The sequence below is a fragment of the Corythoichthys intestinalis genome, chromosome 2 (genome assembly GCF_030265065.1).
Source record: "Corythoichthys intestinalis isolate RoL2023-P3 chromosome 2, ASM3026506v1, whole genome shotgun sequence".
Classification (NCBI taxonomy): Eukaryota; Metazoa; Chordata; class Actinopteri; order Syngnathiformes; family Syngnathidae; genus Corythoichthys; species Corythoichthys intestinalis.
This window is the reverse complement of record NC_080396.1, coordinates 24,249,638-24,262,117: the sequence shown is the minus strand read 5'-3', so window position 1 is coordinate 24,262,117 and position 12,480 is coordinate 24,249,638. Positions and strand designations below refer to the sequence as shown.

The 12,480-nt window shown below is 37.7% G+C and overlaps 1 protein-coding gene across 2 annotated transcripts in view; it reads left to right on the top strand.

Annotated features, from left to right (window-relative positions):
* The window catches only part of LOC130908816 (prickle-like protein 2), a 91,942-nt gene that overhangs the window by 45,776 nt on the left and 33,686 nt on the right, over window positions 1-12,480 (top strand). Inside the window, exon 2 of one of the 2 annotated variants that reach the window (XM_057824668.1) lies at window positions 318-360. The exons of the other annotated variant lie outside the window; for it this stretch is intronic. Coding sequence (XP_057680651.1) covers window positions 334-360 — 27 coding nt within the window. The 5' untranslated portion in view covers window positions 318-333. The remainder of the gene's footprint in view (window positions 1-317; window positions 361-12,480) is intronic. 2 annotated transcript variants of the gene reach the window in all.

Below are 12,480 nucleotides of genomic sequence, written 5' to 3'. Positions count from 1 at the left end.
GTTCACTGAGCTTGTATCAGCAAACCTTCGCTTCAGCATCACAAAGCTCATTTTCTCCTAATCCAGGGAAGGAGATAAGCCTAACAAACCACAATAAGTAGACTAGAAATTCAGACTGCTTTCTGATGGTAATAGACGATAAGATTACAAATCAACATTTTACTCATTCATTTGGACAAGCAGCGCTCTCAGCGTGAGGGGGTAAATAGAGCCTCGGTCAGGTTGCGCGCTTGAGCCGAGCACCTCCTCTAATGTCAGCTTTTACATAAATAAGAGCTTTTTCTCTCCATCTCTTTCTCTCATGCACACCCACACAGAGGCTGTCAGAGGCACATGAGGATGGAAGGAGGAAGGAGGGAGGTGGGTGAAGCATGACACGTGAAAAGGGAAAAGCATCGCTCTTAACGCTGCATCTACAGCCCTCTCTGTATTGTTTCCCGTCACTTTCCTCTCCTGTTTTCTCCCTCGTATACCCGTAAAATGTACCGAAGCCTTTCCTCGCACACAAATTCAAGCTTTTGACGATTTTCATGCACAAAGCTCCTGATACTTGATTTCCCAAGAATTCTCCTCCGGGGCTTTGAAATGATGATTTATCACAGTTAATTTATGTGTAAATGAAGACAGTGCTGATTGGATCTAACTGCAGGCGTGGCAAAGCATGATGCATCTAAAGATTAAATGGAGATTTATTATTTGAACAAGATGGAACACCTCCAGCACGTGTGCGCTTTACTATGGAAAGACAATAACGCATGGCAACGAGCACGCAAGAGCCAGTTTTACAGGTCGCACTACCTTGTTACATCAGTAAACGTCTTCACATACCAAGATGATGCACACCAAGTGGTTGCTACGGCAACTCATCTTTTTCTGGCTCTTCCCTTACTGAACCACCATGTCTACTTTTTCACTCAAGTCCAGTTTAGATGAGCAGTGATCACCAGTCAGTGGGCAAAGAGAGCCATAAAATGAAATGATCTTCTCTAATTAAAGACTATTTAATGTTCATGTGATCGCCCCCAAAATATTATTCTGTTTTGATTATATTACCTAGCACACTGATGTTATGACTGTTACTATTGAGTAGGATTGCAAAATGCTAAATTTAATCTTTCAATTAAATTTTATTCTTAAACACAAAGTTCTCAAAGAGCTTCACAGGAACCAAACACGTTTTATGAACTAAATACAGTACACAGCATCAAAATTACAAATAATCTGTGTGTAGTGTACACAAATACAGTATAATAATACATAGGAACGTATCTTTGTATGGGCTCACTGAGAATGGAAATACAGGCTTTGACCGTCAAATTATTTTTAATAATGTGATAACAGTTTATATTATTATAATGTACGCATGCAGCTTTGTTGACTTTTATTTTCTTTATATATTTATAAATTTATAAATTAAAAAACATTATGAATATTCTTTATTTTTTGATGGGGCTGGTACGGATGACTGAATTTGGCTCAATTGAAAATTGAAAGACATTTTACATCCCACTATTCAGATTTGATAGAATCCACGTACAAAAATACTAAAACGTGCTGTTTGTAAGTAAATTTACTTACTGTTATTAATCCAAGTATACGATATTTACAAAACAACAATTTACCATTAATCTTTAAGAATACCTAATCAAACCTTTGATAGTTTATTACCGATTATGGATGAATATGTATTAAAAACATTTTTAAAAATCTGAAAATTGAAGTTTTTATTTTACGAAATTTTAAAGCCGAATGTCCTCCAATTTTGGAGGGACCAATTTTCTATTCAATTCAATGAGAAAATATCATTTTAGACGCAAATGAGTTCTGATAATTTAGCATAAGAACAAATTAAACACATTTTTCAAGGGCTCCACTGTGATTTCACAGCAACTCGATTCAACATGAATTTTTAATTTAAGTGTCACAAGCCCCCAGTTTGCAGAAATAAAGCATCGAGTGTCTCTCTCAAAACATTTTACACGACAAGTCATCCGGGCAATCAAACACTTGTGGTGTGCCGATGTTGAACTTCTGAAGATGGGAATCATTAATACAAATTGTCAAGCTTTTAAGTGACTCAAGGCAAAGTAATGGTCTGATTATTTTAATAAATGTTATTGTTATTTGAAAAGCATATAGCACAAAGCCCCAACAAATTTTGCCTCTGGGCTTTTATTTGCAATGGTAATTAATGTAGTTTGTGCGCATTTAAGGTTTCCGTACCTGTCAAACTGAGGCCGTTGGCAATCTTACAAATAGTGACATATGCCCTTACAAATTGGTGACTAATCTTACGTTGTATATAGCGTGCAATATGAAACAAAAATAAAACTCAATTTTTAAAATAATATGAATTTATTGGTAATATTGTAACATATAACCTGGTGCAATCAAAGAACAATCAATATCTTCAGCCACATCATGATTACTAAAATTTAACAGTGACTTTTGTTATAATTGTATGTAGCACTTTTGGCAATTTCGATCATGTCTTTTGATGGCTGCACTTCATGGCACTTCAGCTCGCAATTCAGTTTGACTTGAAGGTAGTTCGTTAGTGTGTCCAATTATAAATTAAAAAGGCCAATTGATAAAATTGATTTACCGATGCAATCTTTGAGTCAGGGAACATTTCTTTTGCTAATTCTGAGAAGTGATCAGCAATAGTTGCAGGCAAATTGTGTTCGGCAACAAATTGGCAGAATAAAATCTCCGCTTTCGTCACTTTTCATTCTGCAGACTTCCTCTTTATGACCAGTGTTGTTAATCTTACTTTTAAAAAGTAATTAATTACAGTCACAGATTACTTCTCCCAAAAAGTAATTGAGTTAGTAACTCAGTTACCTGAATGTAAGAGTAATTAGTTACTTGGCAAAGTAACTAGTGATACCTTTCATGTTTTTGTTTTTTTCATTTTCTCCCAAAAAAAAAAACAATAACCTTTGCTATGTTTGGAAGTCATTTAATGTTGTGAATCAACTGTTAAAGTTGTGAACATCGCTCCCGTTTTTGCATTAGTTCCCTTCTGTCTACTTTCAACGTGTGAAAGTTTTAAAACTGTTTCATCATTTAAAGATAGATTCACGTCAAGATTTTGCCGATTTAGGAGTATTTTAGATTAAAAGTTACTCAGGTTCGCTAGGAAGGTTCACTACAGCAGAGCCTTTTTGAGAAGTCTACGGCTTTAAGATGGTCGAGTCTGTCATTTCACATGTAGTTCTATATGCATGTGATATCTAGGCGTAGATTGTAGGCTGTCGGCTACAGTCAGGAAATATTGGAGCCACCTAGCCTAACATCGCATTTGCTACGTCACAACAAACACTCTTCTCTCTCCGTGTCTCTGACTTTTCTCACATCATTCAACCAACGTAGTAACACACATTGTCTTGTTGGCGAAACGGTGACAAAATCCGAACGGAGAAAAAAAAACATAATGCTCGGAAAACGTACAGATTTTGAACGTACGGCGTAGACATTTAAAAATCTGTACTCACTTGTACAAATTACGCCGAAACCGTACAACTTAACAGGTATGGGTTTCACTTGTCATATCGAATACAGCATATCGCGAAAAATCTGTAGATCCTTATTTCTTATACTGTTACATAAAGGTGAGAAGTAACGTAACGTGCTACATATACTTCTTTTGTTTTTTAAACCCTTACAGGGCACTCATTTAACTAATTAGCTGCCACTGACGGCGCTAGACATCAATGGCACTGTAACATGAGCAATTACAGCCAGTCCTACTGGTTTAAATGAATTGAACATATATTACCATCAATGGGATGCAATAAGTTAAATACGATGGGCAAAAAATAAACTTTAGACAATTACGAACGAGTGAGTATTTCTGTTTTCATTCATTTTAACATCATTAATTTAGTTTTTATAACACTGTGTTATTTATGAATGTATTTTTCATCATAATTTTTTAAAAAATCATCTGTGAAAAAATTGAATCATTCATCCTCTGTGCCACTTTATTCTCACAAGAGTCGCGGGGATGCTGGAGCCTATCCCAGCTAACTCTGGGCAGTAGGCAGAGTGACGCTGAATTGATAGCCAGCTAAACGCAGAAAATACAATAATAATTAATAATTGAAAATATACTGTACCTACATATCTATATAGTGTAATAATAATTGCTTATGTTGAAAATCTATATTATTTAGTATATATTTTGACCTACGGAGGGCGCCATATTTTACGGACACTCGGGGTGATGACGTAGATTGTCACTGTCACTCGACAAATACTACCGAGTTACTGCAATTCCTTCTATGCGGCGAGACGTCCAACACATGCGCTCATCGGTTAAAAGCAGTGAGTACTTACTATTTTTGTTTTGTTTTTATTGAGTTTTTTATTACTTTTCCATTGCCTCAAAATATTTTTTGCATGTGTTTCTCTCTCATACTTTCAAGCATAGTGTTTTCTTGTGGTAGCTTTAAAGCAGATTGTTCTGTTGACCACATTGTCACGTAGCATTTTTAAACCACCTTTATTTGATACTATTATGTTTAAGTATTTTCTTTAGTCATCTTTAGTATGTTCTGTCTTTCTGCATCTAAACAAAACAAACTAAAAACACATGGTAGTACTTAGGGTGTCAAATTTGCCTCTTGAAGGTCGTTTCGCCGGTGTAGCACATTTTGGCAAAACAGTGTTTTTGTTTCCTACTTTCATCATGTCTCATCCCGTCTTTCCTGTTCATTTTTGCTTTTGCTGCTAATTATTTGAGATATGGACAGTGCTGTAATGCTCATTAATGTTCCTTTCGGGTTGAAATTGAAAGGGTTGAACAGATGACATGTTTATGTCGCTAAAGTCATTCTCTGGAAGACCGGCAGCGTAACCATGTGACGTCACCGCCCTGCAACGGCAACAACAATGGCGACCTACTAGTTAAATGAATTTTACAAATTGTATAAAAACGAAAACATCAAGAGGGGTTTCAACTTCAAATTATTTTAACTCATAATAATTTTTATCATTTAAGAACTACGAGTCTTTCTATCAGTGGATCCCTTTAAATGACTAAAAATAGTCTCTTCCCTTATAAAGGATTAAAGGTGTCAATTTATGAATAGCTTTCCACTGTTCCTGAAGGGGTTAAATTGTGTTTGGGATTGATTTTACTATACAGTGTCATATATAGTGGTTGGACAAAATAATGCAAACACCTTTAAAAATCTGCAAAACTAATTTAATATGATGTGGGTCTGCCTTTTGTGGCAATTACAGCTTCAATTCTCAAATGTATTGATTCATACAACTTGTGAATTGTTTCCAAAGGAATTTTAAGCCATTCTTCAGTTAAAATACCCTCTAACTCTTTTAGAGACGATAGCGGTAGAAATTGACGTTTCAAATGAATCTCTAAAACTGACCATAAATGCTCAATAATGTTGATGTCTGGGGATTGTAGCATACGAGATGCTCAAGTTCATTAGAATGTTCCTCATGCCATTCTTTACAATTACGTTCAATTATGATGCCAAAATGTTTGGTGTTTCCATTTATTTTGTCCAACCCCTGTATACTGTATGTATATATAATATATATCTATAGTGCCAGTACCCTTTCTCAGTCACAAATTATGGCTACTGTACACATTTTTGAAACTCTCCACAATCACTTATCAATCAGGGCTTCAATTCTTAATTGGCTACCGCTTATTTCAGGTGAATCAATCAGTCAAAACAAGTTTCCTTAAAGGAACGCTCACAGCTTGCCCCAGCATGCTTACTATTTGTGTTGCTGGACAAGAATGACGCACGGGTGTTGTGCCTAAACCTCTCGGCCAGGTTACTTTTTATGTCGAAAGGTTAAACACTCATTCGCAGCCAATTGTGGTGCTGTGAGGAGATGTGGAACGTCATCACGTCAAGTGGAAAAAGCAATCACCTACGGTGAGATTCAAGGTTGATGAAGCACTGGCAATACACTCAGACTAAGTATAAATTCATATAGCTAGACTTTAAATATGTTTTTTACGCACATTTCTTTTCATTCAATTTATTCAATATACATTATAGGCCTTTGCACTGAACTGAAGCTAAACCGAGGCGGCAAGCAAGTGAATAGCAGCGTGGAAATAAATAAAGCACAATGAAACTGACACAGAGATGCATAAATATGATCTAAAAGCAGAGACTGTGGGGCTTCTGGGAGGCAGCAAAAACTTGAAGAAAACTTTCATGATTACTGCAGTATAAACTTAAATAGTGGTAATGATTCTTTTTCTTGTTGTACTGTACATCTGGCTATAGTTTTTTTATATCATTGTTAAAGTCCACAGTGTTTGTATTAGTACTATACATCAAATTTCAAAACTTTTCATGCATTTACAGTTCAATATGTCGTATAATTTATTGCTCTTTTGAAAGCAATTCAACATCTCAGAGTGATGACAATTTGTACCTAATATTAAGCATTTTTAATGTATATGGCGGAAAACACAGACAAGACTGAAAAAGCAGTTTCTGCTCTTGCACTCCTCTTTAAAAGAAACTGCTGTATTTTAAGCCAAAACAACTGTTGTGTTTGATAGAACAATATGTCTATATGCTGTCATAGCAGATTCATGGCGCATTAAGCCCTAGAACTATTTTTAATTTGTCCGTTTTACCCTGGAAACCCCCGTTTACAGACGTCGCAACGTCGCACAACCGCTTTTGTTTCAACCCAGCGATAAAACGAAGGTAATTAATTATATTTATCATTCAAAATGCCTGTCATTTTTAGCTTAGGATCATTCATTGATGTTGTTTTACAAAATTTTTACGAAATTTCCGGGTCACACTTTTGCGAAAGAAATTTCGTTTCAGGTTCGCAGTGAGTCAGCAACAGGCACACTTTTGCTAAATAGACAATGTTTATTGGTTAGAAATTGTAAAGGAAGGAAGTTTATTGATACAAAGGCAAGAAAAAAGAAAGAATAACCACAGCGCTAGGTCTAGATTGTCACTGATAACGTCTAAAACCCCCACGATGCAGTTAAAACACACACAAGTACAAGAAACAATAGCGCTAGATGTATAGTTGTCAAAGCTAACACCCCCACGCCCAAGGTAAAGCACAACGAGTTCCCTGATAATGAATCAAGCTTATACCTGTTGACAATGAGTGGAGAGCCTGCACTCCAGGTCTGAGAATCCAAGGAACCAAGTCGAGCGATCACACATTAATGCAGTGCTTCTCAATTATTTTCTGTTACGCCCCCCCAAGGAAGACGTAAATGTTTCGCGCCCCCCCAAACTCTCTGCCACCACTGTAAATAGTATCACTTGTCTATAAAATTACTATTATAAATACGCATCTGCCTAACATTGTGTCCTTTTTTTCCTAATAACGAAAAAAAGTAACAGATCAACTTATAATAAAGTAGAACTTTATTAACATTGTTTTGTTTGTAACAGAGAAGACGACGCGCATCAATTTGCCTGAATTAAAAAAAAAAAGTTCCATCCAAACTAAAAAATACACTCAAGTTACATTTTTGACCATTTGATAAAGAAAAATAAAATGTAATAAAATCAGCAAATAATAACAAATTAAAATTGATTAGAAACATTCACTCATGAGGACAATATGCCAAAAAATTTGATCGGAAAAACAAAACTGAATAAAAGAAAAAAAAAAGTGTCCTTGGACAGAAGGAGAGTTTTTATTTTTGTACCTCCTTTGCAATGGTGTGGAGTTATCTTGCAATGAGCATGCTAACAATGCTAATTGGTTTACTGATATTACACTGACAAAACAGGACGATTGTTGGAAATATTCGGCCGTTTTCGCTGAAAAACAATCAAGCTTATCAATGAGATTGGGGTCTAATGTCTTTAAGTGGCGTCTTAATTGTTTTGGCGTCTGGCTGTCCGCTATAATTATTTTTAGACACAGTAAACAGTGGTCTTTCCTCATTACCCACTGTATTAAAAGTCAAAGCTAAAAGTCAAACGGCACGAAAAAAGGGCATTCCCGGCGGCCGAGGTAGAACCGTAGGTGAGGGCGGTCGTCGTGACGATCCCAAGCCAAAAATGGCACTTCTCGGGCGGCGACGTGAGAACCGGCCGGACAAGACAGTGGGTCGCTGCGTGAGTCCGGTCTGAAAACGGCTTTCGAAAACGGCGGCGGCGCACTGCTCTTCATATCTGTTTTCTGTGCGTTCTGAGTGCTCTTCCTTAGTTCAAAAATACTGCGCGCACTCTGAAAATGAGAGCACCACTGCCACCCACTGAGTGGATGTGCAAGTACACTTTATTCCAGTACCAGTAGTAAAAAAAAAAAAAAAAAAAAAAAAAGAAAGCATGTTCCCCGAGGTCACATGCGCCCCCCCTGGCATCGCTCTGCGCCCCCCCAGGGGGGCGCGCCCCACTATTTGAGAAGTACTGCATTAATGCATGACAGACTCTGGCATGGCCCAGAAATGTCCGGCTATTTATTGGCACATGTCACGTAGGAACAGAGGCGGCCAGCCCTTGCTCTCAGGAGACACACTGCCTGCAATCTTATTGGTTCACTTGTTGTATGAGTCTCGTGTCCAAATATGATTGGTTTACTCGTTGCCTAAAGGCACTCTCAAAGGCTCTTTATTGTCAAAGGCAGTTGTTGTTATATATGTGGACTCGTTGTACTTTAATACGCAGTTAGTTACTCTTAAAGGCACTCTCAAAGGCAGTTATTGTTATATATACGTGCAGTTATATATGTGGTTATATATGTGCAGTTATATATGTGGAAACAATGCGGGTCAAAAAAGGTCACAGGTGTTTTTTTCCATTCAGATGTCTAATATTTCGTTTAAAAAAAACAAAAAGACTTTAAAAAATGATTCACTCGCATATTTTAAACTTTTAAACAAATGACGTCACAATGAAAAAAATGGTGTCTGTAAAGAATCACGGATATCTACCTCATAGCTATCACTTAATTGTTTTTTTTTTTTTTTTTTTGTTACTGTCGCATATTCCCCAATATTTTAGATGATAAATAATCGATCCAAACAAAAAATTGAAAAAAAAAACGAACTAAAAGGGTAACTATATGAAAAAGAAAATCTCGACCACTCCTTGATGTCTGCGATTTCTGCTTCGCGATCCATGTTATATTACCATATTTCACCCCTAAAATCCCCCCAAAATCCAGCTGTGGCCATTCACAGCTGTGTCTTGACACTTGGTGATACATGCTACATGGAGTTTTTGGATCAAAACAGCATAGATACGCGATATCTCGTTAAAGTCATGGCGTCTGTAATTCTGCTCTCGCGTCATTTCCAGATAGGGTTTTGCTGTTTATAATTTTTTTTTTTTTCAAATGCCCTCCTATTCAAAATGTTTCTTCCCCCAGAACATTGAGATTTTAAGCTTTCCAATGATGTATCAAACATGCATATTGGCCAAATTGGGTATCTCAGAGCAGAACTTCAAGTCACCTGAGTGTTTTCCGCCATATACATTACACGCATGGTACACAAAATGCTTTTTTATTTATTTATTTATTTATTTTTAATTATATGTATATTTTATTTTCAATCATTGAAAAATAGTCAAAATGCGACAAAACTTGTATGGCTTTCTGCCACGTCGCCCCTAAACTTTGGAATGCTCTCCCAGCCCACCTAAGATCACCACAGACAGTTGACTTATTTAAGAGAGGACTCAAAACCCACCTTTTAAGTAAAGCTTTCTTGTAGCTTCAGATGCTTGAATGCTTTGTGCTTTTAAACGCTTTGTTTTGTTTTTTATGTATTCATCCATCCATCCATCCATCATCTTCCGCTTAGTCCGGGGTCGGGCCACGGGGGCAGCAGCTTTAGCAGGGAAGCCCAGACTTCCCTCTCCCCAGCCACTTCAGCCAGCTCCTCCGGCAGGATTCCAAGGCGTTCCCAGGCCAGCCGAGCGACATAGTCTCTCCAGCGTGTCCTGGGTCGACCCCGGGGCCTCCCGCCGGTGGGACATGCCCGGAACACCTCTCCAGGGAGGCGTCCAGGAGGCATTCGAACCAGATGCCCGAGCCACCTCAACTGGCTCCTCTCAACGCGGAGGAGTAGCGGCTCGACACCAAGCCCCTCCTGGATGACCGAGCTTCTCACCCTATCTCTAAGGGAGAGCCCGGACACCCTGCGGAGGAAACTCATTTCGGCCGCTTGTGTCCGGGATCTTGTTCTTTCGGTCACGACCCACAGCTCGTGACCATAGGTGAGGGTAGGAACGTAGATCGACCGGTAAATCGAGAGCTTCGTCTTTTGGCTCAGCTCCTTCTTCACCACAACGGACCGGTGCAGAGTACGCATCACTGCAGACGCTGCACCGATCCGCCTGTCGATCTCCCGCTCCCTCCTACCCTCACTCGTGAACAAGACCCCGAGATACTTGAACTCCTCCACTTGGGGCAGGATCTCCTCCCCGACCCGGAGAGGGCATGCCACCCTTTTCTGGCTGAGAACCATGGTCTCGGATTTGGAGGTGCTGATCCTCATCCCAGCCGCCTCACACTCTGCCGCGAACCGCCCCAATGAGAGTTGGAGGTCACGGCTTGATGAAGCCAACAGCACTACATCATCTGCAAAAAGCAGAGATGAAATGCTGAGGCCACCAAACCGGACACCCTCAACGCTTCGGCTGCGCCTAGAAATTCTGTCCATAAAAATTATGAATTTTTATTCACTGTTTTATATTATTGTGACTTTTTACTTTTGTACTTGCCTTTGTAGCACTTTGAGATTCTAGTGAATGTAAAGTGCATTACAAATTAAATCCATTATTATTATGTTTTTTTTTTTTTTTGTTACAAAGGAAGATTTTCATTCAAATGACTGAAATGTTTCGGCAACACAACTGTCAAAATTAGGGTTGATTTCCAAAAAAGAGGACACTCGGGAATACTTGAATTGAATACTTGAAGATGCCTATATCACTTCAATACTGTATATTTAAAGTGTGCCTCCTCCGTCTGGATAGAAAAATTCAATTTTATTAAAAAAAAAATGCCATTTAGTATATAACCAAAGACACAAAGTCAAATTCTCAGAGGTCACCCAACAGGCTTTATTAGTCCTACAAAAAAAAAATAATCGAACAATGAAAACGCCAAAAAAAAAAAAAATGGAATTAAATATTGATAAGAAAAAATAAAAATATAATGCAGATCCACGGAAATGTAGTCCAGTCAATACACACACAGTAGGCTATGTGTCAACTAAACATTTTCATAAATTACTATCACGACAATTGTCGTTGACAAATTGTATATTCCCACTCATTTGTTATTCTCATTCAATGTTCTACTGTAGATTGCATGAACCGAAAAAAACTGACAACCGATTCATCCAGCATGTTTCCAAACGCAGCAGTTTAAAACTACATTTTCCATAATGCCTTTGCCACAATGCTGAGATTTTCTTTTTCATATATTTACCCTTATAAATGTGTTTTTTTTCTATTTTTCTTTGTTTGGATTGATTATTTATCATCTAACATATCGGAGAGAATGCGACAGTGACAAAAAATATAATTAAGCGTTAGTTTAAAAAAGTTTAAAATATGCGAGTGAATAATTTTTTTAAAGTTTTTTTGTTTTTTTTAAACGAAATATTTGACATCAATTAATGATTCTAAGCTAAAAATGACAGACATTTTGAATAAGAAATATAATTAATTGCCTTCGTTTTATGGCTGGGTTGAAACAAAAGTGGTTGCGCGACGTCTAAACCGGGGTTTCCAGGGTAAAACGGACTAATTAAAAATAGTTTGGGGGCTTAATGCGTCATGAATCTGCTATGGCAGCATATAGACATATTGTTCTATCAAACACAATAGTTGTTTTGGCTTAAAATACCACGATCTACTCACACTAGCCTAGCGATCAACTGGTAAAATGCTATCGATGTAATGAGCACGCTAATCTACAGCGTCTACCTAGTTGAGGTAACGCTCACAGTCTCTATATGTAAATTTGATTTCTATATGATGTGATATGCTTTAAACAAATGTTATCTCTTCATTTCAGGTCAATGATGTCATTTTCATGTCCATGTCATTCCATACCAACACTAAATGTAAACCTTGACAGCAATCATTCCATCTGATAACATTCTGTTGGTGCTTGACAAACTGTGTTACTTTGCTCAGTGTTTTTAATCAACAGCAGCTGCGAAATGTGCAGCTTCTTTGTGGATTTGTTGTTCGACATTATGTGGCGACCAAATATAATTAGTTGTGGTTTGTAGGCTGCATTTTCGATAAGAATTACATTGGAAAACAGTCGCAAGTGAAAGGTAATGAGTGTTTTTTACACACTGTTGAAACAAGCTCAGACAAAGTGGGGTGAAAGGTGCCGTATAGGATTGGAGAATAAACATGTTAAAACATTCATGTCTGCTTCTGTTTCTCAGCTGATCCCCGTTTCATTTCATGAAATGTAGTCACGTTTGAACTGATGTCGAGCTGCCAAACAGGCTGTACGCTTGCC